The sequence below is a fragment of the Lagopus muta genome, chromosome 15 (assembly GCF_023343835.1).
Source record: "Lagopus muta isolate bLagMut1 chromosome 15, bLagMut1 primary, whole genome shotgun sequence".
NCBI classification, from domain to species: Eukaryota; Metazoa; Chordata; class Aves; order Galliformes; family Phasianidae; genus Lagopus; species Lagopus muta.
The window spans coordinates 2,126,947-2,153,030 of record NC_064447.1 but is presented as its reverse complement, the minus strand read 5'-3'; the positions used below and the strand labels follow the sequence as shown (position 1 = coordinate 2,153,030).

General features: G+C 54.4%; 3 protein-coding genes across 6 annotated transcripts; 2 read left to right on the top strand and 1 right to left on the bottom strand.

The window, feature by feature from the left end:
• Nucleotides 1–1,954: 1,954 nt before the first annotated feature.
• On the top strand, nucleotides 1,955–3,858 carry ANTKMT (adenine nucleotide translocase lysine methyltransferase). 2 transcript variants are annotated; one of them, XM_048962062.1, is made up of 5 exons: nucleotides 1,956–2,143; nucleotides 2,233–2,337; nucleotides 2,730–2,870; nucleotides 3,074–3,124; nucleotides 3,427–3,858. In XM_048962062.1, exons 1-5 carry the CDS (start codon nucleotides 1,982–1,984, stop codon nucleotides 3,613–3,615), a joined length of 648 nt encoding a protein of 215 aa, XP_048818019.1. In that variant the 5' UTR covers nucleotides 1,956–1,981; the 3' UTR covers nucleotides 3,616–3,858. The 2 variants fall into 2 exon arrangements, with proteins under 2 accessions (XP_048818020.1, XP_048818019.1); XM_048962063.1 differs by lacking the exon at nucleotides 2,233–2,337 and having other exon boundaries at nucleotides 1,955–2,143.
• A 121-nt stretch (nucleotides 3,859–3,979) lies between these two features.
• Nucleotides 3,980–18,217, bottom strand: CCDC78 (coiled-coil domain containing 78). Its single transcript, XM_048962065.1, has 15 exons — nucleotides 18,092–18,217; nucleotides 17,740–17,871; nucleotides 16,742–16,828; nucleotides 16,300–16,479; nucleotides 12,855–13,010; nucleotides 12,716–12,766; nucleotides 12,056–12,144; nucleotides 11,416–11,494; nucleotides 10,844–10,969; nucleotides 9,289–9,500; nucleotides 8,521–8,692; nucleotides 8,036–8,079; nucleotides 6,324–6,390; nucleotides 5,399–5,499; nucleotides 3,980–4,705 (listed from the first exon to the last, which is right to left on the bottom strand). Exons 1-15 carry the CDS (start codon nucleotides 18,167–18,169, stop codon nucleotides 4,579–4,581), a joined length of 1,701 nt encoding a protein of 566 aa, XP_048818022.1. The 5' UTR covers nucleotides 18,170–18,217; the 3' UTR covers nucleotides 3,980–4,578.
• A 3,372-nt stretch (nucleotides 18,218–21,589) lies between these two features.
• Nucleotides 21,590–25,984, top strand: IGFALS (insulin like growth factor binding protein acid labile subunit). Of its 3 annotated transcripts, XM_048962028.1 has the most exons (3): nucleotides 21,590–22,501; nucleotides 22,616–23,130; nucleotides 23,607–25,984. In XM_048962028.1, exons 2-3 carry the CDS (start codon nucleotides 23,034–23,036, stop codon nucleotides 25,421–25,423), a joined length of 1,914 nt encoding a protein of 637 aa, XP_048817985.1. In that variant the 5' UTR covers nucleotides 21,590–22,501; nucleotides 22,616–23,033; the 3' UTR covers nucleotides 25,424–25,984. The 3 variants fall into 3 exon arrangements, with proteins under 3 accessions (XP_048817985.1, XP_048817987.1, XP_048817986.1); XM_048962030.1 differs by having other exon boundaries at nucleotides 21,592–23,049; nucleotides 23,610–25,982; XM_048962029.1 differs by having other exon boundaries at nucleotides 21,592–23,049; nucleotides 23,607–25,981.
• The last annotated feature ends 100 nt before the right edge of the window (nucleotides 25,985–26,084 follow it).

The window sequence follows — 26,084 nt, the reverse complement described above, 5'->3', positions numbered from 1 at the left end:
GGCAGTTTCGCGCCACTTTCTCCCCCCCAGCCCTTTTCTACCCTCCCGCTCTCCCCCCCCCCCCCAACCCCCCGTTCCTCCCCCCCTTCCAGACCGCCAGATAAAAGCCGGGACGCGCGAATCCCGGGGCACAAAGGAACGCACAAAGGCGGCCGGCTGTGCGCAGCCCGCCCCGAGCAGGAGGATGGACAGGGGGACGGACGGCCCATCTCGTGTCTGCTTCCCCCTTCCCTTCTGTCCCCATGTCCTCACTGCACAAAGCGCTCTGGGACCTGGGGATGCCGTGGGGCTGGGAGATGTGCCGCGGGGTTGGATGGTGTCCCCGGGGTTAGGGGATGCCCTACAGGATTGGATAACCTTGCTGGGAACAGGGATGCCCCATAGGGGCAGGATGATGACCTCAGGGTTAGGGGATGTCCTGTAGAACTGGATAATGTTCATGGGGTTATGGGTAATCCATTGGGTTAGGATGATGCCTCTGCAGTCAGGAGTGCCCCATAGGGTCAGGATGAGCCCCCCCAGAGCCAGAGGCTGCCCAGCATCAGGCAGGATGGGGCATTTTGGGTACCTATGTGCAGCACCAGTGGAGGATGCCCATCCCAAGCCCTGGGCTCTGCCTCACAGCTCCCCTCCAGCTTTAACCACACCAAATCCGACCCCTGGGACCCCCGGCGATGCTGACAGCTGGTGGGAAGGAGCTTTCCCAGCGCATAGTGACAAATTCCCAGCTCTTGGAGCTGCTTTGCAGCCGCCGTGGCTTCGGTGGGGGGAGCAACCAGGGATGAGAGGCACTGGAGCTCCAACGCTCCCCACGCATGGCCACCTGCTCAACCCTGCACCATGCCACAACCCCCAGCACCCTGTGTGTGGGAATGGCTTCGTTCATTACCCTCTCTCTGGCATCCCGGGGAGCTCAAGCTGCACCCTGAGGTTTTCCCCCCTCCTTCTGCCCTCTCTATGCTGCCCAAAGCCCCAGCCCTGAGCCCCTGGATCCTATTTCCCCGATTTTCTGCTCACTCTCAGCCTAATTGGCTCCACCTGCCAGCAAGCTGCAGAAAATTGGAGTGATCCCCATGTCCCATTTGGCTGCAGCCATGCTGGGGCTGTCTCACAGCACTGAGGGGGAGGGAAGGGCAGCTCCCACCGCCCCTCTGCCATTGAGCCCCATGCCATGCAGTGGTGCTGTGCAAGGACACGGCCGTGGGCGACTTCTTGCATATAAACAGCAAGGAGGTTTTCAAGAATGTTTATCCACGTGGCGAGAGGTGCTTCATCTATGCAAATATAAATAGATATCAATATTAAAAACGGCCTTTTGTCCCCATGGTGCGCCCTGTTCCCATCACTGCTCTGGGACATGTGCTTAACGGGGGCTGAATGACACCGAGCAGCGCCTGGGAGCACAGCAATGTGACCCCATCCCCGGGACGTGGGGCTCCCCTTAGGATTCTGGGTTGGCCTTGGGTTCTCGGGGTCAGGGTGCTGGAAACCACCCCAAAATTCCTACTATAGGCATAGGGGATACAGGGAGGAGTCTGTAAGATGTGCAGCGCGATGATGCATCAACAACTGCCAGCACAGGGCTGGGAAGCTGCCCGCCCTTTGTGCACCGCTCCCCTAATTGATGTGGTATTGTTCCTGGGTTTGGGTTTTAATTGAGGGTGGGCACGGGCCCCCCGCTGTGACCCACAGGCTGGAATTTTCCCACAGCCTCACGGGGCCAGCGGCAGCAGGGAGCGAACCGAGCTCCAAGTTTGGTCGCACATCCATGCACAAGCACGAGCTGCTGTGTGTGAGCACACAGAAGTGCATACAAGCTTGCGAAGCGCTCACAGCCACACCGGGAGCTGCCACCTTCAGCAGCCGCAGCCAGAGCCTTGGAGCCGGCAGCTGAGCAGCAGATGAAAGGCACCCAGCGGGCGCGTGGCCACGCAGGCAACGGAAGGCCCGGGTGTTGTGGGGGCCGCCCCTTCCGGCAGCAATGGACGCAGAGGCGCTGGACGAGCTGGCGGGGCAGCTGCATGGGGAGGCCCTGGGGGGCCGGGGGCTGCTGCAGCTGGTGGCCACCACCGGCCTGGCTGCCTACGCCGTGTGGGCTGCCGTGCTCATGCCTGGTTTCCGCCGGGTGCCGCTGCGCCTGCAGGTACCCCCTAAAGCCCCCCCAGGTGGGATCCCCTCTGCTCGGCGGGCTGGGTGCAGGGTGGATCTCCCCGCCCTGCCGTTTGCCTCCAGGTGCCATACGTGCCATCCAGCGCCCAGCAAGTGGCCAACGTGATGGGGCTGCTGCGAGGCCGCACGGGGAAGACGGCGGATCTGGGTTCTGGGGACGGCCGACTCGTAAGGGGGGAGAAGGGGGACCCCGGTGAGGGAGGAACCTCAAGGGCTTCCCCGGTGCAGAGATCCCTAGGGCCGCAGTGCTGCACCCAGCAAGCTCCCACTAGGGCTGGTGCTGGAAGGCTGCCCCAGGGTGCCCCCCCAGTACACGCCTATATACACCAACACACCCATATACCCCTCTGTGCCCCCTACGTGCAACCCCTGTGCACCCACACAGGGTACACAGGGAGGGGAGGCACCCACCTGCACTCCCCTCTATCCATCCATGATCCCTATATACACCCCGATACACATCTGTGTCCCCAGTGCCCAGGGCAGGAGGGAGCAGTGGGGAGGTCTCTGGGCCCCAAACCCAACAGCTTCATTTCAGCCCCTGTTCTCTCACCCCCCAGGTGGTTGAAGCTTACAAGCAAGGACTCCGGCCGGCTGTTGGCTATGAGCTCAACCCCTGGCTGCTGTGGCTTGCCAGGTACCGGGCCCGCAAGGCTGGATATGAGGGGAAGGTTTCCTTCCTGAAGCAGGATCTGTGGAAGGTAACAGCTGCATGGGACAGTGGCTGTGCAGGGCATCAGCCAGGAGCTTTGACTCAATGATCCTTAAGGTCCCTTCCAGCTTGGAATATTCAATTCCATGGCATCTTTGCTTGCCTTAAGGCTCACAGCACTCAGCAGTGCTCCCATACTTATCCTCCAAAAGCCTTTTGCTTCTTTCATTCCCCTTTTCCTTCTTTTTAAAGGTGAATCTTTCCGATTGCTACAACGTGATTGTGTTCCTGGCTCCCAGTGTGGTAAGTCTGTGTGCTGAGATGCTGCTGTCCTCAGCAAGCCTAGCAGGGAGGTTGTCCTTAGAAAAGAGAGAAGATCTGGAATATGAGCAAAGAGTCTTTACAAAATAAGGCCCAAAAGAGGAGACTGGAGGTGAAGAAAATCACAGAGCCAGCTCATCCTGTGCTATGGAAGGGCCATTGGACACTGCTGCTTTTGGGGACCACTTGGGAACCATTTTGCTATGGGACAGCAAGTGGGTCACTGCAGCACGGTGACGCTTCCCTAAGGCCACCCAGCCTCGGCTGTCTCTCTCTCTCCCCAGAAGCCCCCCCTGGCTGCCAAACTCCTGGCAGAACTCCCTGATGAGGCACGCGTGGTGGCTGGCCGCTTCCCCTTCCCCTGCTGGACCCCAAGCAGCACCATTGGGCAGGGGCTGGAACAAGCCTGGGCCTACGACATGAAGGAGGTTCGGCGCGCGGCACGGAGCCGCACAGAGGGATGTGCACTCTGACAGCAGCTCCTCCAGCCTGCTACAAAGGGTCAGCAGTGTGGCATCAGCAGCAGCTCTGCCACCAGTGCTTGAGCAGTGCTTAGCTGGGCTCTTCCGCCAGGACTTTGCCTCTGAGTGCCTTCCAAAGCGATCAGCAAGGGAGAAGGAAAATCGGATTGAGTTAGCACACAGTGTAAGGGCTACACCTCCAGTGCCTCTTTTTAGTCCATTGTTTCTGAGAATAAATGTTTGTACAGATCTTTCTCAGAGTTTTGTGCTTTGCCTTTGAGCCAGAGGGTCTGAGCAGCCCCTGCTGGCTGCCCCAGGGTTCTGCTCCAATGTTCTCTTGAGGAGGGGGCAGGAAGTCTGTCTCACCTGCTGCTGAAGAATTCAGTTTGGTCCTGCTCACATCACATAGCATTTCTTTTTCTAGTTCCAACACAGAGGAAAAAAAGTTATCTCACCATGACAGAGCAGCTCATCTTCTTTCTGTAACCTCTTAGAGGCAGAGTCCAGCTTGAACCACTCCTGCCCTTCTCTTTTAAAAACTCAGATAGGAGCAAAGGCAGGAGCAGAGCCAGCCCTTAAACCAAGAGCACCTCGCTCCAGGTCTGACCTAGGAAAAGCACTGCAGCATCCTTGAGGGCAGGAGCAGGAACTTGTCACTGCAATCACACAGCAAACAGTTGCCCAGGGGTGGCCCTGTGTCCCAGTCACAGTGTGCTCAGGGAAGGAGAACTGCCACAGCAGAGTGGTCAGAGGACAAACACAGCACCACCGTCTGTTCCATTTCAGTACAGTTAATTTGACACTGAGGACACCCATATGGTTCCCTGCATTGTGCATCCCAGCTCTTGGCCAGGGAACGATGCCTTGGCCAGGGAATGATTCTTGCCTCGGCCAGTCTCGGGACAGAAAGTCCTTTTCTTTTAAACTCTGTTTTTTCCTTACAACTGTGCTGCTTCTTGGAGTTGCAGGGCAGAGCTAGAGCTCACGGCTGATGGCCCTCCTTGATCTGGGCAGTGAGTGAGCATCAGCTGCCCCAGCACTGCGTGCACGTGGTTCCTCACCACCGGCGAGCTTCCTCACCCACAGCACCTCCTGCCTGTACCTGCAAGAGGGAGACAACAGTGATTCCCAGCACGGTCCTGGCCCTGCTGGCAGTTCACTCACAGAGGTGATCAATTGAAGTGCCTGCTTCACTGTCTTTGCTGCATGCTCAGAACAATGTGTCGTCAAGTATTGCTTGCCAGCCAGCACAGGTGCTGAGCCACGTTGGTATCTCAGCCCCAACAGACAGAAAACTCTGTCCTTTCCCTTGGGAAGAGCTGTTCATCACCTCTGCCATGTGCTAGAAGCAGCAACCAGCCCATGAGCATGAGTCAAGCTCCCAGTGACTGCTGCCTTGTGCCTGGCACAGGGGTGGACACTGCTCCAACAGATGTGCTCTAGTTGTTCTCACCCTTCCGTGCCCCAGCAGCTGTTCTGCCTGCTGCGGGGCACAGTGAGCCCATGAGGAAGGCTTTGGATTTTAGGCAACCCTCCCTTAGCCACCTCCAAAGGATGGGTTAATGCTGATGGAAGGGAGATGCATGGCAGGACAGCAGATGTGCCTTCTGATACAGAACAGGGAATGGTGCCAGCTGTCCACACAACAACATGTATGACAACAGCTGCACTGAGCAGTGCTGAGGGAACGTAGCAGTGAGGTTGGGCACTGACACAGCAGTGGGCACCACCATGTCTTAGGCAGTCACAAACCTCTGGCAGAGAACCTCTGGAAAGTGGGATCCTACTATCTCACCTTGCTAGGTGCTTCTCTATGTAATCCTGCAGCTCCAACACCTGTTCCTCTGCCACAATTGCCCGTGTCAGCAGCTGACTCCTCTCCTTCTCCAGATCCTCCTGGAGTGGCAAGGAAAGCATGGAGAAAGGAGGGAGCTCAGAGAGATGAGAATGAAGGTGCTCAGCCCCGCTCTGCCAGGTGGGACCAAACACTTTGGCTCTGGCACCACCTGGAATGAAGCTGCAGAGGCAGCCAGGAGACCAACGTGCTCAGAGAAAGAAGCCTGGTGACAGTGGCCCAGCTTTCCTCCTGGCCATCGGCCATACAGACAAGGTAACTGGGACATCCCAGTAATGCAGTACCCTGGTTCAATCACCTACAGTGTACCCACCAGAGCCTCCATTCTGTTTCCAGAGCCTTTCCCCAGTTGTCCCACAAGGCACTGTTTTGTCAGCACCCCTCTTTCTCCCCAGCAGCCCTATTGCTGCCATTGCTGCTGGACAGCAAACCCCATTTCTGCTAAGCCCTCTCACACCCCCCCAGTTTCATGGTTGCTGCAGGACAATGTTGTGGATGGAAAGAACTCCAAAGCACAACATTCCTGCCTTCAGCGCAAATGTCTTCGCACCCAGAGGGAACCAGACCAGAATAATCACACTGCAACCAGATTTCTATAACTTGAACCAAGTTTGAGAACTTGTTTCACAGCTACCTCAATATTTGATCTGAAACAAGAGATGGAGAGATACCAGCAATGTGCAGCTGTAAAGGCTGGTCTACTCCTTTCAGCAGCAAACCCTGCGTACACCACTGGTCACTGAGCACAGTCACTCAGTGCTCACAGCCAAAGCTTTGGCCAGAGGAGGGCCCACCTGGAGCACCGTGCCCTCAGCATGGGAGTCAATGCTGGACTTGTGTCAGATAGGCTGTTCCAGACCTTTACCTGGGTGGTGTGTGTGAACTCCTGGAGCTGCTTCCTGACCTCTGCCCAGCCCTCTTCATCCTGCTTCCTAGGAGAGAGAAGACTGTGATCGTGCACAGGCATTCAAACCAGCCCACATACAAGTGACACCGCTCTGTTTGGGGGCTGGATGCACTCAAGTCCATCAGAGCATAAAGCACAGAGCTTGGAACCTTTCCTATCCTGATGCCCCCAACCTCTTCAGGGCACGCAGTGCTGTCCCCATGCCCAGGCATGAGAGTCACAGCCCTTCTGCCAACCTGGGATTCCCGCTGGGATGGCTGGATTTGTTCCAAGCTCACATCAACACTCATACATCAGAGGACACCAAGCAGAAAGAGTCATTAACCTGACACTGCAAGGCTGAACTTTATGGAAATAGAGAGCTGGGTATGATCAATGCCAAATGCTGGCACTTTTCATGTCTGTGAGCATAGAGCCGCTCGCTCGGAGCGCTGAGTGCGATAGGTGAGCTGTCTGTGCAGCCCAGCCGTGGGAAAGTTCTTCCTATTCTGTCCCAGTCTGAATAAGCAAAACACAGGTCACATCTGATGCTCAGGGAATTTTGGTTGTATGAACTGAGGAATGCATTGTGTTCGAGCACTGCAGCCTGCAGAGCGGCTCCGCTGCAGCCGTGCGAGTTCCCTCTGGTGGCTGCAACTCAGGCCAGGCACATGAAAAGCATGGCTGAAGTTTCACGGGAGCAGAAGTTAAGAGAACAACAAACAGGGAACCCGCACTGATAAGGATGAGAAGCCCAGCTGTAGTCACAGCTGCAGTGCTGTGTGACACCAGGCTTCGTGTCTCTGCCGAGAGCAGCAAGGTGACCTCGAGGGTAAAAACTACAGCTACAAAAACCTTAACAAGATACATCACCATGCCCTAGCACTTCTCTGTCTTGCTCCTGCATCTAAATTAGCACATCTGTTCAAGGATTAGTATCATCTTTTCAGTGTGGAAGACACGGCAGAGTCTGTAAGGCTCAAGTTCTTCTGCAAGGCACTCCTGTGGAGCCCAATGGCTCCGGCATTGGCCAGCTCTTCTGTGCCAGAATCCAGTTAATGAAATACCTGGCACGTTCTCTAGGCCACCACATTTTAAAAAGCAAAAAAATCCCAGCTCAGATTTTTCTGATGCTTCATTCTACCTCTGCATGGCTGCAGCTGGTAGAATTTCAATAGAAGAACGGAGCAGGGGGAAGAGACTGATCAAAACGAGCCCAAAAACAGCCTGTCAGCAAGCCAGGGTAATGCCAGCACAGGGCTACCTGAGTGCTCCTGCCCAGCTTCTGTGTTGGGAGGGAGGAGAAACAAGGCCATTCCAGGCTGGTGTTGTTTCACTGGCCTTTCTCAGGTTGTGGGCCACCAACGCACTCAGCTTAACTCCAGCTTCTGAAGAGATCAGTGGGACTGAAAACATGATTAAATCAAACATGTGCTTAAGAGCTTTCTTGGATCAAAGCCCAAATGACCAACTCATTTCACCACAGGAAGTGCTGCGCTGAGACGACAGCTGGCTTTTCTTCTCACAAGAGCTCCTATCAGCTCTCCTTCTCCCTGTTTATTACTGTCTTCAAGTAATGCAAAAAAAGAAAAAAAAAAAAAAAAACAAAAAAAGCCCCAAAGTACTCCTCAATCCATACAACAAGGAGAATTCAGAATTACAGTTTATCCCAGGAAAAGACGACGACTTACTGGTCAGGAGACAGCTGAAAACCAGAGGTTTCTTTCAGTCTTTTCTGAAGGCAAAGGAAAAAGAATATTTCTGTAAGCATGAAACCGCTGCAATCTCACCACAGTCCTTCCCACTGCCTTCAAAGTGATAAAAGTATCCTAGCACCCCAGCAACTCCCAGTGCTCTGCCAAGGAAGGGATGTGCAGGAGAGTCTTAAGGAGCCTTCCATTCTGCTCATATTTAAATCAACGTATCTCACACAACTCAAGGAAGACCTCACTCTGCCCAGACAGAATCAGTGGCAGGCTGCAGAGCTAATAGTGTGCTTCTGTATGTGCTGCTCCTGCTTGGACATCCCAAACTGAGCAAGCACTGCCATTGCCCGTGCCACAGAGACACAGCAAACCCCTGGGGAGGAGAGACCAATTCCGTTGCTCTATCTATTGCTTGTGAGAGCTTCCCAACCCAGCTGCACTGCTGCAGTAAGCCAGCAGCCCAGCAATACCTTCTGCAATTCATGTAACTGCAGCTCCAGTTTGGCTTTGCTCTCCCGCAGCCGGTTCAGCTCCTGGGTTGTGTTTGTCAGCAGCTCTGGGTCTGTGATGGCAAAGTGGAGCTCAGCAGGGCCGGAATCCATCTCGCTGCTGCCCAGGGAGCGGATCTTCTCTCGCTGCACACTGTACCAACATGGCAGAGGCATTAGTCTCTGGTAGCCTTGGTGAAGTAATGCACTGAGGGTTGCTGCTGCAGCTGCAGGAGGTACCATTGGGTCCTGCTAACTTAGCCAGGCCAGCTGCAAAGGGTGAGTGGCAGAGCCCAGCAGCAGCACGTGCAGTATTCCTGGGAACGCTTCTGAGGGGAGCTCATCCTATACAGCTATTTGTGGCTTTTATGCTTCCCACAGCCCAAGCTGCTGAGAGCTTTGGAGTAGAGCTGATAGCACTTGCAGGAAGGGTTGGGAAGCAGAGGTACCACAAATAACTCCTGCATTTCCACACCATTCAACGGAGATTCAGTTTCTCACCCTAAATTTGGCACAGGAGGAACCTGTGTAACAAGCAGCTCTGGTGTGCCCAAGCACTGCGGTGTGCAGCTGCAGACATATTTCTCTTGCCTTGTCAAGAGCATGGGGACAAACACGCCCTCCACACCTCTGTGCACCTAAGAGCCCTGCTTGCCTTCCTTGCAGCAAGGGGCCTGGTGCTGTGGGGCACCTCCACTTTGTCCTCAGTGATGACCTGAAGAGACAGAGGGAGCCCAGGTTTAACCCTACCTGTATGCAATCAGCAGGTTCTCATGCTTCTTGGCCAAGTTTTTCATGCGCTTCTTGTAGCTGCGTGCTGCTCCAGCCAGCTGCTCCTCCCGAGCCTTGTAGGAAGCTCTGATGTCCTTCAGCATGTTGTCCACAAAGCGCTTCATGTCTGCATGCTCAGCTGGGGCCTTGCTAGGCCCGCTTCGGGTGCTGGGTTTGCCAACCATGTACTCCTTTAAACATACAGAAGAGAAAATGGAGAAGGCAAGTCATTCCCTAGATGCAAGTAACCCACCCCCCTAATGGAAGTTCCAGGAATATTTGTGATAACAGCACTCAGGATAGCACATACCTTCTCATTTTAAAGAGACATTAATTTGCTTAAAAGAACTTCCACCCCACCCCTTCAAGGCAGAGGTGCACTGTTCAGTGTCCCTGTATTAATGACCCATTGATGGAATGCAGTCAGCACCATCTCTGTTCTTGCATTCTTTCCACCATGCCCCACTCCCTATGAGACACCCTGATACAAGTTAAACTGTTCTCCATAGTAAACATCGCTCTGCACGGTCTCCTGATCTATCATCCCACCACATTCTTCACTGCTAACTTTCCAGGACAGCAATTACTGCTGTGATGTTATAATGTGATGGAAAGCAATAGTGGCAGAGGAGCACAGTTCTAGACTACAGCAAATGAGAACAAGCCCAAATACAGCAGCTGTGGACAAAGAAACAAAGAAAGAAAAACTGCTTAGCTTTGGAAGGCATCAGGTAGGGAGATCCCCTCACCTCTGCTGCCAACTCTTAATGAGGGCTGGGAAGAGGTGGGTCCTGGCTTCAGCCTCCTGGTTCATTGCATGCACCTGAGCTCCCCTGGGTTGGCCCTGCCTTCCCTCTAGGTGTTCAATCGCTGGCTCAGGCTGTGACTTAGCATTTCCACTACAATTGCCAACAACTATGGAGGTAAAAAAAATATTTCTTCCCATTCCCTGCTGAATGCAAGCAGGTCTCCATGCCTGAACCTGCCAGAAACGCCTGCTCTCTTCTGGGTCTCACTGTGCTCTGTGGGCCTTACTCTACCAAAGGCTCTTGTTCCCAGAGCAGGTCCCAGGCACTCGCATTACATGGCTCTGTGCCGACCACGGGGCTGGCAGAGCTTCCGCTGCGGACAGCAGCAGGGGCACCGTGGAGGCAGCAAAGCGAGGCGGCAACAAAGCAGCAGTGGCATCGCCTGGCCTGCCGAGGGGAGTTGTCAGGGCAATGGGGACTGGAAGCCAACTGGAAGGCAGCCATAGTAAATAAGAGGATCTTTCAATCCAAGTAATCTGACCAAGAAAGAAAGTCCCAGCAGAAACTTGCTGATGGTTCAATGTAGCCATACAGGAAATCTGCGCCAGGAGGGGGCTGGCACCTCCTCCCCAGGCCATGCCAAGGACTCAGCCAAGCATCCCAGCAAGGGCTGGGGAGATGTTCCAGCCTCAAGAACAGCCACCGTCTCCCTAAGCCCAGCGAGGAGGGGAACAGCAGCAGCCTGCAAGAAGGATGCAGCCTCCTTCAGGCCTGGGGGTACCCACCGCCACGTCCCTGATGTACTGCGTGAGCCGGCAGCGGTACTCCTCGCTCAGCTCCTTTAGCTTCAGCTGCAGCTGGGAGTTCTCTGCCTCCACCTCCTGGAGTTGGCTCTGAGAGGCGAGCAGCACCTAGGCACAGCAAGCACACACTGCTGCCCTCACCCTCCGCCTGGGCAAGGGGAACTACAGAGCTGGCAAAGAAATGGGGGCTTCATTCTCAGATATTCTGTTTCCCCCGAGCAGAGATGTTGGGAAGGGCTTTTTGTACAGAATATTTCTCAAAATGTTTATAGTCCATATTCCTCTGCCACCTTTTGTCGTTTGCAATCCCCCGCAAGTGACTTCAACCCTTTCAAAAATAACAGTTCCTCCCACCCCAAGCAAGCAGCACATCCCACCACATGCACTGCACACCTGAAGAAGGAAACCATGCAGGGAGAAGCACCTCAGTGCCACAAGCTCCCTGGACAGTTGGAGCACCTCGATGCAAGGCCACCCGCCACACTGCCAGCCCTCACTTCTGCTCTTTGCACCCATCTGAACCACAGGAGAGGGTGGGAGGGAGCTCGCCTTACTGCTGATTGCTCTGCCAGCTTCTGCTGGGGGTCATGGACTGCTTTCTTCGCCTTCTGCAGCTCCTTCCCCATTGCGATCCTGAGCACAGAGGAGGAAAGCACATTTTTTTGCAGACCCCAAACATCTTCTTAGGCCCAGTATTGCCAGCTTTGAGAAGGAAATCGCAGGTAATGACAGAAACCTTTCAGCAGCTGTTGCTGGACACCACCAGCTGAGTGCTGAGCAGAGGCTGCAGAGCTCTCACAACCAAAGATACATGTCCTGCCTGGCATGAGGCTTTGGTTTGGCCAGCTCCCTACTGGGACAGCCTCTGTGGGGACTCAGGGCCCGCTGCAGCCTGCTGACTGCTGGGGGGTATGGCTGAGGCTCTCCATGCTGCCACACATTGCCACATGTGTCACTGAAAGTGGATTTTCAAGGGTGCACGAGTCAGTCAGGGATCTAAACAGACTCTTAAGGAGACATTCAACCCTCTTCAGATCCTTGCAAACATCAGCTTTTGCTTCCAGCCCTCACTTCTAAGAGTGAACACACCAAAGGGAGGCTGCTTCTGCTCCTCTTTGTAGGGATCACATTCAGCTGCAATGGGCTCCATCAGTGCCCAAGAAGGGAAGGACATGTGTACTCCCAAACACTCACATTTTCTCTTCCAGCTTCTGCTGCTGTGAATCGTAGGTTTGCTTCAGTTTTTCAATCTCCTCTTTTATGTGATCCTGGTTTCCAAGCAACTGAGGGACAAGCGAATGGGAAGATGAGAAGGAGAGCTGACAGAAACAGAAGGATTCTTGAAGAGAGAAAAAGTGAGGAGAGCCTCCAGCCAGCCCAAATCCTGCTGGTAGAGAAACACAGGGAAATGGCAGGATTGGCCGGCAGTGCCCTGCAGCACCTGGTGGAATGATGTTTGGATATGCTCTCCTAAATGAGATGCCGACCCTGACAATCAGGATCCTATCAGGAGCTGCTGGTGGAGCTCAAGCTGGTGTCACTGGGCTGAGGATGGAAATGAGGCAGGAAATAGCTCTGTGCTCCATTTTTGGGTGTTTTACCACCTCCATCTTTTCAAGTATTGACAATAAGCAAGTCTTTCCTGCACCTGTTGGTTGTTAAACTCCTGCCTCTGTTCCTCAGTGGGCAGCTGCCCTCTCTCAGCTTTTGCTGCACAGGAGCTGGAGTTATTCTGGTCTCAGCTTCACAGCTTAAGGCAAATAAACTAAATCCAGGCATCAGCTCACCCACAGAACCCAAGTACCAGCCACTCGGAGTAAATCCCCCCTCTGCTTCCCAAGGACCCACACTCACATTTCTTCCCAGGTTTTGCCACTCATGTTCAGGGGCAGCCACGTCTTCTGGCTGTTTTTGGAAGAGACAGAAGCAGGTACATGTCGGACCCCTGTTCTCCAAAGAGCTCAGACTGGGAGAAAGGCAGAGAGGCCCTTACCTTCACCTTCTGAGCAGGGGGACGATGCATCGTTACTCTGCCTGGCTCAGCAGTGGGCTCGGTGGCCAAGGCACGGAAGTGGTGGTGATTGCTGTCTGTGCTCCTTGCATTGGTCAGGCTGAGCAGCTCTAGGCTGAGCTCTTCATTCTTTAAGACCTGCCGGGCCAAACAAGAAGGACAGAGCTCCTGAAATGCTGCCTCTCCAGCTCTGCACGCTGTTTGTTCAGCACACACTCACTGCTCTTGCTGTGCACACAGAGCCGGCGCTTGCATCCCCTCCTGAAAGCAAGTTTTAGTTTTAGTTCTCTCTCATACATCCAACGATATCAGTGGTTTTCTAATTCTCGTGGAAATGCAGGGCATCACCGTCAGGCAGAAGGCAAAGCCTGCAGGGTTACCCTCGTGTAACCTTACTGCCCTGCCCATCTCACTCTCAGATAGGAATCAGGCTCAGCCCTGGGCACTGCTCCTCCAGCACCTCTCCATCCCGCCCTCCAGCCTCCCTCCTCACCCCAATTCTGTACTCCCCACACAGCTTCCCAACATTTAGACGGGTCTTTTCCCAAACAATGGTTCTGAACAGTGCTGGACTACATAATGTAAGGGAGAATGGCCAAATATCCATCCATCTCGGCTGATGCCACTCAGCTAATTCCAGTTTTGTTTGAATGCATACCTCCAGAAGCAGACAGCCCACAGCACCGTGTAGGCAGTGAGATTCAAAGCAGTGCTGGTGTGAAGTGACACATTTCCAAAAGATAAAGAGTATCTGAATGAGAAAAGCTCTGTTACAGGTGATCTGGAAGGAACACTGAGGGAATTCATGTCTCACGGGAGGGTTTCTATGTAGATAACAAAGCTTTGATGGGGTTTATGACTGGGGACAAGCTTGAGTAAGAGGTCATCTGAGTCATCCATGTAGAGAATAGCTTATCAAAAGATAGCACAGGGTGGGCTGAGGGAGAGAGGAGAGGAGAAAAGAGGCTGACAAAGAGGTGAGATATACAGCTGTGAAAACTGACAGCTACGCAGAGACAGGCGGCTCGTTCCCCAACCGAAATCCATCCATCTGCAGCTGTCAGCCCCGACAGTTTGATCAGAGGGGGTCACATCAGCACACCAGAACCGTGTTTTTTTGGCCAGGAAAAGAAAAAAAGAAAAAAAAACAGGGAGGCAGTCCCAGGTTTGAGGACGGGCTTCTGTGCCTCCTATGTACCCTAAATCCTGGCCCCGCTCCAGGGAAAACCCCGCATGGAACTGGTGCACATTTGGGTTCCCTGAGCCGGCCTCGCTTTGTAGCACCGCTGCGGCCTGTGCGAGCCCCTGAACAAAAGAGGAGGAGGAAATAGGGAGTTGAGAAAAGGTCAGAGTGTTGAAAAGGAAGAATTTACAGCGCGTTAGAAAACAGGCACAAAGTGTCGGACTGGCATCTTCTGGAAGGCACTTCCCCAGGGACAGGAAAGGGCAGCGCGGCCGCTCTCCTCGGCGGGGACAGACACAGGGCGATTTGTGAATCAAGGCGTACAATGGGGGTGGCAACAATTCAGAGACTCTAACTGTTCCCTACAAGGGACCATGAATGAGCCCGCGGAGCCGCTTCTGCGCCAAGCAGCCATGACAACATATTGGCAAGGTCACAAGTAGCACTTGTAATTGGGAATGTGTAAAAGGTTCATTGTCTCCCGCGAAGGGCTCTGGGGAAGGGGAGGGGGCAGAACCGCAGGCTGCTTTTGCCATTTCCTTTGGGAAAGTCCACACTGGGAAAATAATGAGCGAGAGGCCCATGCCATGACAAGCTCCTGCCTGCCAAGTTGGAGCCTCTTTCGCTTCAGGCAGGGATATTCAACAGCCAGAGCCAAAACACCGGGGCAAAATCCTCACCCTACCGATTACAAGCCAGGGTTTCACCCACGGCTTCTGCTCCTTGCTCCACTGCTTCTTCAGGGCGCTACCCAGCCACGTCACTTAATGCATGTGCTTTTCTCCCCTTGAAACGTTCCACGTGAAAACAGTGTATGATTACTGCTAACCTGTTAAAGCCATCACTCTGAGATGTCAGCAACCTGAACATCCAATTTTTGACTAACGTTCTGCACCCCCTTGGGGACAAGAAGCCACTGAGATGGCTGAACGCTGTAGTTGTCTCAGCAGAGTGCTGACAGTCAGCTGCACACACTGCCTCGTGCTCCCCAGGACAAGGGCTGCAGGGGGGGCTCTCACCCTGAGAGCAGTCAAGTTTGCCTCCTCGTGGGAAGTTTTCACTCTTCAGCTTCTGGGAGACAAATGGCAGCACGTGTGTGTGTGTGCTGTGCATGCATCCCTGCTGCAAGGTGTTCAATTGGCTTTTCATGTTCAATTCATGTTCAATTGGCTTTTCACTTACAGGCTGGGAGCACATACCCCACTCACTGCCACGTCCATACAAACAGGGATAACTTCACAAGTCATTAAGTGATTTATTTGGAATAGGACAGTCTCGCATACCCCCCTCTACTTGAGTTCTGCAGATAGATGCTCATCATGAAGAGAGAAGGGACAGACAAGGACTAATGCTCCGGGTGGAGCTTTGTTGCTTGTAGGATGATGTTGCATTCCAGCACTGCTTAGAGCTGTGTGCAGCCAATGACCCTTGCAGGCTCCTTCCACTTCAGAATATTCTAAGATTCTATGATTCTAAACTAGCATGCCCCACATCTTCCCATCACAGGTCAGCACTAAACTAGCATGCCCCACATCTTCCCATCACAGGTCAGCACTAAACTAGCATGCCCCACATCTTCCCATCACAGGTCAGCACGAGGCCAGCACAGTAAACTAGGTCATTTGGCTGCACCAGCTGAAATATCTGCTGGGGTGGAGGCAGGAGCGTGTCAGTCATCCGACCCAATTCAAAGAGAAGAAGTGGGAGGGGGAGGGAAGAGAGGAAGGCCTATTAACGTAGCTATTCTTGCCAAAGAAATGCACAGATCCGAGATCCAAAATACTTCACTTAATCATCACTAATTTAACAGTCACCAGAAGATTCGCTGTGTTTTAAGGGAGAATCAGAAACGTGCTTGTATTTCATATTTTTATAAACTTGTCAACTTCAAAAACTTTGAGGCCCCTTCCCGCCACCAAATGAAGTGAGAGAGACTACAAATGCGTTCCCATGCAGCCTGTGCAAGCCATGCAGAAAAAAGGGAAACAAAGCGTGCTGGCAGTCCGAGGGATCTGAAACGTGCACTCAGAGCAGACCTGCAATGACCTCTTCTTTTGCATTGCTAGGGGTGGGGAGCTGGGACAGCGTGAAACAGGGAGCCTGATGGCAGAAAAGCGCAGTCACACGCAGGTCAGTGTGGGTGCAGGACTGATCCCGGCTTGGATAAACAACCCAAAGACAGCCAGGTTGTCCATAGGTCAGATCATCGTGTTATGGAGTAGAGAAAACCAAATGCCATCTCACCTCCTGGTCGAGTTCTTTGCCTAGCGCCAGGTAATTACTCTTCAGAATGATGTATTCGTCTGCCAGCTCCCTCCTGCTGGTCTCCACAGTGAGCAGGTGATCCCGTAAGGCATCACGTTCCTCACTGACTTTCTCACTGCGGAGCTCCAGTTCCAGCACACGGCTCTCCAGGGCCAGGATCTGCAGGGGAGGAAAGGGGGGGGCAAAAGAATTAGGCTGTGGCAGAGACCAGCAGTAATTACACGGTATTTATTTGGCCAGACTCGGTGTTCTAGCACCAAGGGAGATGAGTTTCACATGAATTTTGTAGTATCTGGGGAAACAGGGGAAATCCTCTGCTCTAGATAAAGAAAAGAGAATACGCCTAGCAAGCAAACATGGGTATGCAACAAATGTGCATCCTGTATAAGGATATCTGGCAGAGCTGAAATCTTTCACATACCATATTTTTCAATTCAAATTTCTCTGTTTCATACTGCTCCTTCATTTTGTTTGTCTCAATTTGGAGATCAACGAGTTCTTTGGAAATCTAGGAGAGAGAAAGGACAGTATAAAAAGTCCATGGACCATTCTGAGGCCAGTAAAGATTTTCAACTGGCTGCACCAGGGAATCAGAGCTCAGAGACAGAGGTCTTGAAAGGATCAGGTCGGGCGTTAGAAAAGATTTCTTCTGAGAAGGAAAAGAGTGGTGGGGATTGGCACAGGCTGCCCAGGGAGGTGGTAGAGTCACCATCCATGGTGGTGTTCAAGAACTGTGGGGATATGGCACTGAGGGACGTGGTCAGTGGGCATGGTGGGACAGGTTGGGGTTGGACTCGGCGACCTCAGTGGTCTTTTCCAACCTGGATGATTCTATAATTCCATGATTCTATGACCAGCAGCTGCCCCTTTTACCTGAGCAATAGTGGGAAGAGGAACCGCAATCAGCTCCCAGCTTTTTGGGCTCTGAAGCACGCTGCCCCTCAGACACACCAACAGAAAGGCAAAGACAGAACCCTCAAAGAGGAAAAGCTGAAGAGAATCAGCCTCAAGGTCTTGTCTATTCCAGAAGGAGGAGGCCATAGAATCACAGCACAGTTGGGTTGGAAGGGACCTCAAAGCCCATCTAGTTCCAACCCCTGCCATGTGCTGGCTGCCCCCCACCAGCCCAGGCAGCCCAGGGCTCCATCCATGGGGCACCTCCAGGGTTGGGGCTCCCACAGCTGTGTGCAGCAGGGCCAGCCCTACATCTCCCTCTGAAGGTGTGTGAAGCTGGTGGGATCACACTCAGTCTTAGCTTGTTCCAGCCTACACATTTACAAGGAGCAAATGGCAAAGCCTAGATTTTGGGAACACGTTGAGGGGAGGTCCCAACATTTCTCATGAGATTTTCCACTGCTGATCTTGGCTCGCAGGGCTTCACAGCTCAGTTCTCTCTGACTCTCCAGGAATCTGTTTTACCTTCAGTTTTTCCTCTTCACTGAAGACCGTTCTGGGTGACAAATCTGGTTTGGAGCCAGCCAGCCTCGTCATCCTCTCCTGCACGTCTCCAAACCCCGCATGGAGCCTCTCATTCCTATCCTGCAGCTGCACCTAGAGACACAAAGCAGCTCTGACAGCCAGTGTCAGTGAGCAGAGCTCTCCTCTCCCATTACCGTGCTGATGGAAGGGAAGAGTGGAGGATACCCAGAGAGGAAATGCAGCTTTCAGAGCTTTAACAGATTGCAGATGGGGTTTTTCCTCTTGCCATTTCCCTCGTGGGATTTGCAGAGCACTGGTTCAATGACAAGGCTGCAAACCTTCATATACTCACATTTTTGTTAGCAAGATGCTGTGCTTGCTCCGTCAGAGCATTTACATTCTCCTTATCTGCAACACTTCCAAAATCCATGTGTGTGAGGCTCAGTGCTCGCTGGCTGGGATCTTTGCACTGTACTAGAGCAACAGGGACTGAGAGTGAAGGCAGGACCAAGGGATCTCTGTGGCAGCAACTTTCCTCTCTGGGGAAACCACAAGCAGTGTTGCTATCAACTTTGGTTGCTAGAGGCTAAGCTGTCCACCTCGATTTTGAGGTGGAGCCAAGTACTGCAGCCACCTCAGGAGCTGCTGGAGGGAAAGAAATGACACTGCACAGAGCAGAAATTCCAACAAGAAGCTTAGCATACACTCCTAGTGAAGAACTGCTGCCAGTGAGGAAATGCTGTTCCAAACCCAGAACCATGCTGAAGGAACGGCCTCTGTCTCTACTGTGGGGAGCCTGACAGAATTTCAAGTCTGGATTTCAGTCTCACAGTTCAAGCCTTTAATCCGACCCTCTGCTCCGGGACAGTTATCAGCTTGCTTCCCTGCACTTTTTTCACTGATCTCTACAGTGCTTGTATCTCCTGTGCCATTTAGAAAGGACAGCAATACGGATATGAAAGGCCAGTGACCTCTCCAAAGGGATCTTTCAGCTCTGACCAAGCTACAGCCAGTAACAGGGAAGACCTTCCCAAATGTATCACTTAGCATCAGGGATGCAATGTGGAAAAATGTGAATTCTAAAGCAAAACACACACTGCAAAACACTGCTACAAAAGCCAGTTGTGTGCTGAGAATGAGACAGGGAGAAGTTCCCTATGCTGAGAGTTGCTAGCAGCTCTCCAAGCAGGAGCTGCTTCCCTCACAGCCACGGCTGAACTTTGACTTGCTGCAGCCTCAGAGGAATTTGTCCCAGCTCGTTTGTCAATGTTCACTCACAGTTAGAGGCGCACTGAACTCTGATGAGCCCGGGCAGCTAAATCTGGACTGTGCCGGCCCATGCAGCGTCACTGAATCCAACTGGCCATCTTCCAGAATGACCAGGATGGGTCCCAAGCATGCACAGGGCTACAAGTGCTTGAACAGAGCCTCTGCCATAGGAGCGAGGGCCACAGAGTGCCAAGGAGCAGAGGATAACGCTGGAAAAACTGGGTGAATAGCAGTCATGGGGTAAAACAAATGCTGGCTTTTATCTTATTTGAGACTGGTTATCTCTGCTACTTCCGTAGGGCAGGTGAGTTTAGGTAAGAATTTCTCTCTTAAGAAAAGTGTTGATGATGCAACGTTCGAAAGGACCAGAGCTCTGAGAAGCTTCGTATAGCTAAGCTCAGACTGTAACCGAGGAAGAGGGCCTGGGCTGACACAAGCGCTGTGCTGAGCACCATTCTCCAGCTCCCCACCAGCAGCATCTAGCCCAAAGGCCTGCAAGCACCTAGATGTGAAAAACAACGAACTACAGATGTGCAATCCAGCAGCAGAGCTTCTTTTGGGGCTCGGGGGAAGGAGATGCTAATGAAAGATGCAGTTACATCTTATTTTTCTGCAAAAGAACTTAATAGCCCCGAAGTGATTTTATTAAGGTAATGAAAGCGCTGAGGAGAATTCACAGTTTCTTCACACCCACAGCTGAGCAGAAAGCCAAATTCACACAACGCCCACAGCGCTGGGGTGCTTGGAAGCCTGCAGCAGGTGCTGCAGCACGGAGGGGAGAGGAGCAGAGCCACGTGTTCCTGGTGCAGATAGGTGGCCACAGCCAACGCTGGCTCCCAAGGGGCACCTGCTTCACCTGCTGGTCTTCACGATGCTCACCGTGGCAGTACAAGGCTAATGGACACACGCAGTGTTATTTATGGAACCACAGTGCCTCGAAGGCCTGGCTTGGAGCAAACCCTTCATGCAGGGTGCTGCACTGGCACCTGGCAGATGCAGCAGCTGCTGCTGCTCCCCTGGTTTGTGTATACAGAGCAAACGTCCCCGCTCACAGCACAAACAGCAAAGTGGGCAGGCAGGAATGGCTTGCTAGTTTGTCATTGCAACCAAAGAGGAAGAAAGAAAAACCACATAAACACCAAATTTATGTTTCATAAACCCCACAAAGGGCCAGCTTCGCGCCGAGCCTTCCTTTCCTCTTGCTTTTTCATGGCCAAGGCATTCAGATGACGTGGTGGCTGTCATCAGCAAGCCACCCTTTGCAAGCAGCTCCAAATGTGCAAAGAGCTCAAAGGGAACCTTGGTGAAGTCCTGGAGCCTACAGAACCGCCAGCAATGCTCACAGCTTGCAGCCCGCACCAGCACTGCCCCATGTGGCTCCAGCCAGGCTTAGTGCAGCACTGGCTTTGCTACCAGCCTGCCAGGCTTCCTGCGCAGGCAAAGGGGTTTTGGTGCTGGAGGCAAAGCCCCGCTCCTCACTCTTCCCTGGCGGAGGGTGGGAGGCATCGCGGCCATCGCCCTGCACAAACACCTGCTGCAGGGCTGAATTCATGCCTGCCGTGCAGCTGCAGGCCTAGGGAACAGAATGTAGGGCTGTGGGGCCCTCAGCCCAGTATCCCCACGCTCTGCGGGGCGCACTGGGAGGGCACCAGGCCTCCTGGGGCCAAACGGGGCCTCCTCTCGTCGGGCTAGGCCTGGTCGCCTCTCCCCGTCTCCATAGCAACGGATGCGGCAGCTTCCGGGTGGAGGTGGAGACGGCAGTCCGCCCCCTGCCGGCGGGAGGACCCGGCCCGCTCCTGTATGGCGGTGGTCGCCGTGGCTCGGACGGGGCGCTGAGCTGCCGCGGCACCTCCCGCTCCTTGCCCCGCACACAGCACAGCGTCGGGAGCATCCAGCCCCGCGTCAGCTCCTCTCCTCAGAGCTGCTGGGAACGGAGCGAGGGACGCCTCGCCCGGCTGGTGTCACACTCATTCTCTGGGAATGGGGCCGGGGTGAGGCAGGCAGGAGTCACAGGATGGCACGAGGAAGGTGACGGTCACGCTGCGCCTGCTGTGCGGCTGTGTCACCATCACGGTGCCACCGCTGCCCCCGGGAGGGATGAGCACACCCACATCCCAGCCCGGACCCCGAGCCGAGCTGAGCAGGGGAAGCCTTGTTGAGAAGCATGGGCTCCAAACGGCTTTTTTGGATGGTTTTGCTCTCTCCTTTAATATCATTACAGCCTTTTCCATAGCAACGGTGTAGACTTTGGTCCTGGCTGGGCACACTGAGAGCCACAAGGGCTGCGGTGACACTGCACTGCTCTGCTTCTGGGGTCCCAGACATCATAGAGTGCAATGGGAGACGGCAGTTTCACAGGGCCTGGAAGAAGGGCTGCTGCTTCCCCTTAGCAGCCTGCTCGCTGTTTCCACAAGAGAGGCTTTTAGCACACAGCTTTACCCACCTGCAGCTCTCTCTCTTCACATTTTTTGGCGATGGGGCCGTGCTGGTTCAGCTCTTTGCAGCTCCCCATTGATTACGCACTGTGTCAATATGTGCTTAGCGCCCGTGCTGGGTGCGCTGCTCTCCGTCGCCCATTTCTGCCTTTGGATCTATAATTTCCCAGAATAGAAGATTAAAATAGAGGGGGAGGAGAGCACTGCTCCAAGCCAAAAAGAAACTAGGAAAACATTTCTTATGGAGCTGAGCTGCAGCATTCGATTGCGTGGATCAAAGAACTGCTGGCATCCCCTCCTCGCCCTTGTTGACACTTGTTCCCATAGGCATGTGCCTGTGTTTTCTATTGATTGAAACTTCTGCCAAAATTCAAGAAGGAAGACCTGAGAATTCCCCTGCGAGTCAAGGGATTACGGGCTGTGATCCACGGAGACGGAGAGGATGTGGGGAACTGAGCCTCTCCACCAACATGGCCATGGAACATCACCATCCCCTCCTCATTCCCTGGGGACTGGGACGGGGTAAGGAAAACCCTCAGTGCTGTTGATGCCAGTTCCCAGGCTGGGCAGTTGGAATCCCAACCACAAGCATTGCCAGTCCCACCCTGGTGCATCCCCCAGGAGGAACAGGTTTGTAGAGGAGTCAGGAAGGGCGCACAGAAGCTTTTCCACTTGTTCATCTGACCCCAGAGAGCCAACGGGGCAACTCCACCTTGGGCATCAGCGACCTTTTTGCCCTTTTTTTTTCCTGGAAACTGATAAAAAAATTCTTCAGAAGCCACATCGGACACAGGGGGGTGGGGAAATGATCCGGGACACAGGATGGGGTCAAAGCTTTCCTGGGGATTTGGGGTCAGGCAGCTCTGGCCAGAGAGAGCAGCATCCATGGGATCTGCTGGGCTCTGGGCAAACTGTGCCACACAGAGCTGAGGAGTTTGAGCAGTGCGGGTGCAAACCGGGACTGTGAAAGGAAGAAAAGTTCACATCGGAGCATCTTCCATCTCTGTGGGAAAGAGAGGTTGATGGGAAGCCCCCAGCATGAAAACCCTCATGTTTAGGTGAGAGTGAGCCCTTCTGCCTGCCCCCACGCTCCTGGTATCTCACAGCAGTGCCTCAGCTGCTGGAACAGCCCAGGCTGACTGCCCCTTTTTGTTCCCATCACCCTGGCACAGCCACTGTGAGGCACAAGGAGACGAGTTTGGTACCACACTCACTCCGTATGCATCCTCAGCAGAGCACCAGGCTTGTCACCATTCAGGGACACAACCGTGGGACAATCCATCTGTCTGTCCTCACTGCTCACCCAAACCCCACTTCCAGCAGTAACATCGCCCCCAGCACCAAGTCCCAGCACATAACCTGCGCTCCACAGCTCAGCTCTCCTGCAGATTATCTCCTCGCACCCCCAAGGCTGGGAGAAAGGCTGGCACGGAGCTGGGGAAGAAGCCCGGAGCCTGTCCACGCTCAAACTGATCGCAGCCGAGCCCAGCAGCTGCAGGGTTAAGGCCGGCGGCTGGCGCTGGACGGCCGTCAAGGTGGTTGCTCCATCCCTGCGCGGGGCCGGGAGCGCGCACGGAGCCGCCCGCCACCATGAGCGCAGACAGAGGTAAGGCAGAGAGAGCCGGGCAGGGCGAGGGGCGCAGGGGGACAGCCGGCCCCCCCCCGGGACTTTGCAATGCGGCTGCCGGTCAGTTTTTTCCTCTCTTTCTGTGGCTAAGAGGTCAGTTGGGGAGCTCCTGTGCCTTCTGAGGCACTGTAATGAATAGCTCTGGGTTCTCTGCTAATTTGGGGAGGAATTAGGCAAGGGAACAAGGAATGCTGCTGCTGGCCTTTCCTGGGGAAGGAAGAAGCTACTGCTGTGGCATAAGGACAAATCTCCAAGAGGGCACAGGGGACACGGGGCACAGCAGTGCACACACACGGGCTGGGACGAGCCGGCCCCTGGGCTGGAGGACACCAGTGGCTACCGTCTCCAGTGGGAAACCAGTGGCAATGAGCATCCTTGCCCTTCAGTGCTGGGGGTGACATGCTTCAGGCCATGGTGGCACAGCTGTGTGTCCCATGATGACCAAGATGGTCACCATGTGTTGTCCTCTGGGGACGCTGTTCCAAGCTCACCTCCCCATGCCTGCTTACAGTCTTCCTTTCCTCTGTGCTCTGCAGCAGGCAGGGTCCCCCTCCTGCTCCCCCTGGTCCTGCTGTTGGCTGCTGCATCCCAACCCCAGGACGGGGACGTCCCCAAGGAGCCCCCAGCCACAGAGCCCCTGCGCTGCCCCAACCCCTGTGCCTGCAGCTTGGATGACTACAGCGAGGAGCTCAACGTCTTCTGCAGCGGCCGCAACCTGACGCAGCTCCCTGAGGACATCCCCACCAACGCCAAAGCCCTCTGGCTGGATGGCAACAACTTCACCCAGCTGCCAGCCGCAGCCTTCAGGAACCTCTCAGGGTTGGACTTCCTGGACCTGCAGAGCAGCCAGCTGGCTGCAGTGGAGCAGCACGCCTTCCATGGCCTGCGCAGCCTCTACCACCTCCACCTGGAGCGCAACCGCCTCAAGTACCTGGCACCCCACACCTTCCTGCACACCCAGAACCTCGTGTCCCTCAGCCTCAACAACAACTTCTTCAGCAAGGTGGAAGAAGGGCTGTTTGCGGGGCTCTCCAATCTGTGGTACCTGAACCTGGGCTGGAACTCGCTGGTGGTCCTGCCTGACAAGGTTTTCCATGACTTGCCCAACCTGAGGGAGCTGATCCTGGCTGGGAACAAGCTCCCCTACCTCCAGCACCAGCTCTTCTGTAGCCTTACAGAGCTGAAGGAGCTGGACCTCAGTGGGAATGCGCTCAAGGGCATCAAGATCAACATCTTCGTCAAGTTGCAGAAGCTGCAAAAGCTCTACTTGAACAACAACCAGATCAATGCCATCGCACCCCGTGCGTTCATGGGCATGAAGTCCCTCCGATGGCTGGATCTCTCCCACAACCGCCTCACCTCACTGTATGAGGACACGTTTCTGGGTCTCCTGAGCCTGCACGTCCTACGCTTGTCCACCAACTCCATCACCAACCTGAGGCCCAGGACTTTCAAAGACCTCCAGTTCCTGGAGGAGCTGCAGCTGGGACACAACAGGATCTGGAGCTTGGCAGAAAGGACTTTCGATGGGTTGGGTCAACTGGAGGTCCTCAGCCTCAACAACAACCAGCTGCAGGACATCAAGGCTGGGGCCTTCCTCGGGCTGTACAACGTGGCGGTGATGCACTTGTCCGCCAACTGCATCAAGACTCTGCCCGAATACGTGTTTGAGGGAGTCACCAAGCTGCACAGCCTCCACCTGGAGCACAGCTGCCTGAGCAGGATCAGGGCCAACACGTTCTCCAGCCTCACCAGCCTGCGGCGGCTCTTCCTGCAGCACAACGCCATCTCCATCATCGAAGACCAAAGCTTCAGAGAGCTGCACGAGCTGCTGGAGCTCGACCTGAAGCACAACAGGCTGAGCCACCTCTCACCCCAGCTCTTTGTGGGTTTGAGCAACCTGGAGTACCTCTTCCTCTCCTTCAACCAAATCCTGGACATCTCTCAGGACACCTTCAGCCCGCTCCGCAGGCTCTTCTGGCTCGACCTCTCCCATAACCAGCTGGCGACGCTGGACAACGCCATCATCACGCAGCTTGCCAACCTGCGCTACCTCAGTCTGAGGAACAACTCCCTAGAGACCTTCTCGGTGGGATTCTTGTGCCCTTCCTTCACACTGGAGCAGCTCTGGCTTGGGGGGAACAACTGGCACTGCAACTGCTCGCTGAAGGGGCTGCGGGATTTCGCCCTGCGGCACCCCAGCGTGGTCCCACGCTTTGTCCAGTCCGTCGCCGAGGGGGATGACTCCCACGTCCCTATTTACACCTACAACAACCTCACCTGCTTCCAGCCCCCCAGCCTCGTGGGCCTGGACCTCCGCGACACCAGTGAGGACAACTTTGCTCACTGCTGACACATGACTGCCACCTCCCTGTCCCCATCACTGTGGTCTGTCTAGCCTCGGCCACCTTTCCCCGTCTGGCACCGCGGGGGACAGCTTTATCCTCTTGGATGGGGACCTGGGGAAGGCAAGGGGGGACAGGAAGCATTGGCAGTATTTAACCACCAGCACGGGGACAGAATGAAGCATCTTCCTGCCACGAAGCAGGATGCTGGCTGGTTTCGCCCTGTGCCCACCCGTGGGCAGCCCCCAGCCTCTTCCAGGGCCCCAAACCTCACCCAGGGCCCCACCATCCCCATCCACCAGCAAGACCTCAAAAAAGCAATTACTAGAGCCCAGTGCGTGGCACCTGGGGTCACCTCCACCCCAGCAGGTTTAAATGGAAAAAAAACAACCAGAAAACCCGAATTTGCTGTTGAGCCCTGCTGTAGGGGCTGGGGGAGGGGACAGATACACGCTTTAATTGCTCCTTGCCACAGCCAATACAGGTTACAGAAAGCCACCCGTGTCACTTACCTGATAATTCACAGCAGACAAATAAACCTTTGGAGCTATTGCAACCCATCTTGTAAGTATGTTTTTTCGAAACCACGTGCCACACCCAGCAGGGCTCCTTATCAGAGCTCCTCAGGGTTTGTGCACGACCCCATCCCAACATTTGGGTGCCACGGGC

What these genes read in the sequence shown, in the direction of transcription:
- ANTKMT (XM_048962062.1), top strand. Translation starts at nt 1,982, where the DNA reads ATGGACGCAGAGGCGCTGGACGAGCTGGCGGGGCAGCTGCATGGGGAG. An exon ending in GGGTGCCGCTGCGCCTGCAG is followed by an intron (nt 2,144 to 2,232) that starts GTACCCCCTAAA and finishes GTTTGCCTCCAG; the next exon opens with GTGCCATACGTGCCATCCAG. An exon ending in TGTTCCTGGCTCCCAGTGTG is followed by an intron (nt 3,125 to 3,426) that starts GTAAGTCTGTGT and finishes CTCTCTCCCCAG; the next exon opens with AAGCCCCCCCTGGCTGCCAA.
- CCDC78 (XM_048962065.1), bottom strand. Translation starts at nt 18,169, where the DNA reads ATGGATTTTGGAAGTGTTGCAGATAAGGAGAATGTAAATGCTCTGACG. An exon ending in AGTTACATGAATTGCAGAAG is followed by an intron (nt 8,080 to 8,520) that starts GTATTGCTGGGC and finishes CTTTGCCTTCAG; the next exon opens with AAAAGACTGAAAGAAACCTC. An exon ending in AGTTCACACACACCACCCAG is followed by an intron (nt 5,500 to 6,323) that starts GTAAAGGTCTGG and finishes TTGCCACTCCAG; the next exon opens with GAGGATCTGGAGAAGGAGAG.
- IGFALS (XM_048962028.1), top strand. Translation starts at nt 23,034, where the DNA reads ATGAGCGCAGACAGAGGTAAGGCAGAGAGAGCCGGGCAGGGCGAGGGG. An exon ending in ACTTTGCAATGCGGCTGCCG is followed by an intron (nt 23,131 to 23,606) that starts GTCAGTTTTTTC and finishes TGTGCTCTGCAG; the next exon opens with CAGGCAGGGTCCCCCTCCTG.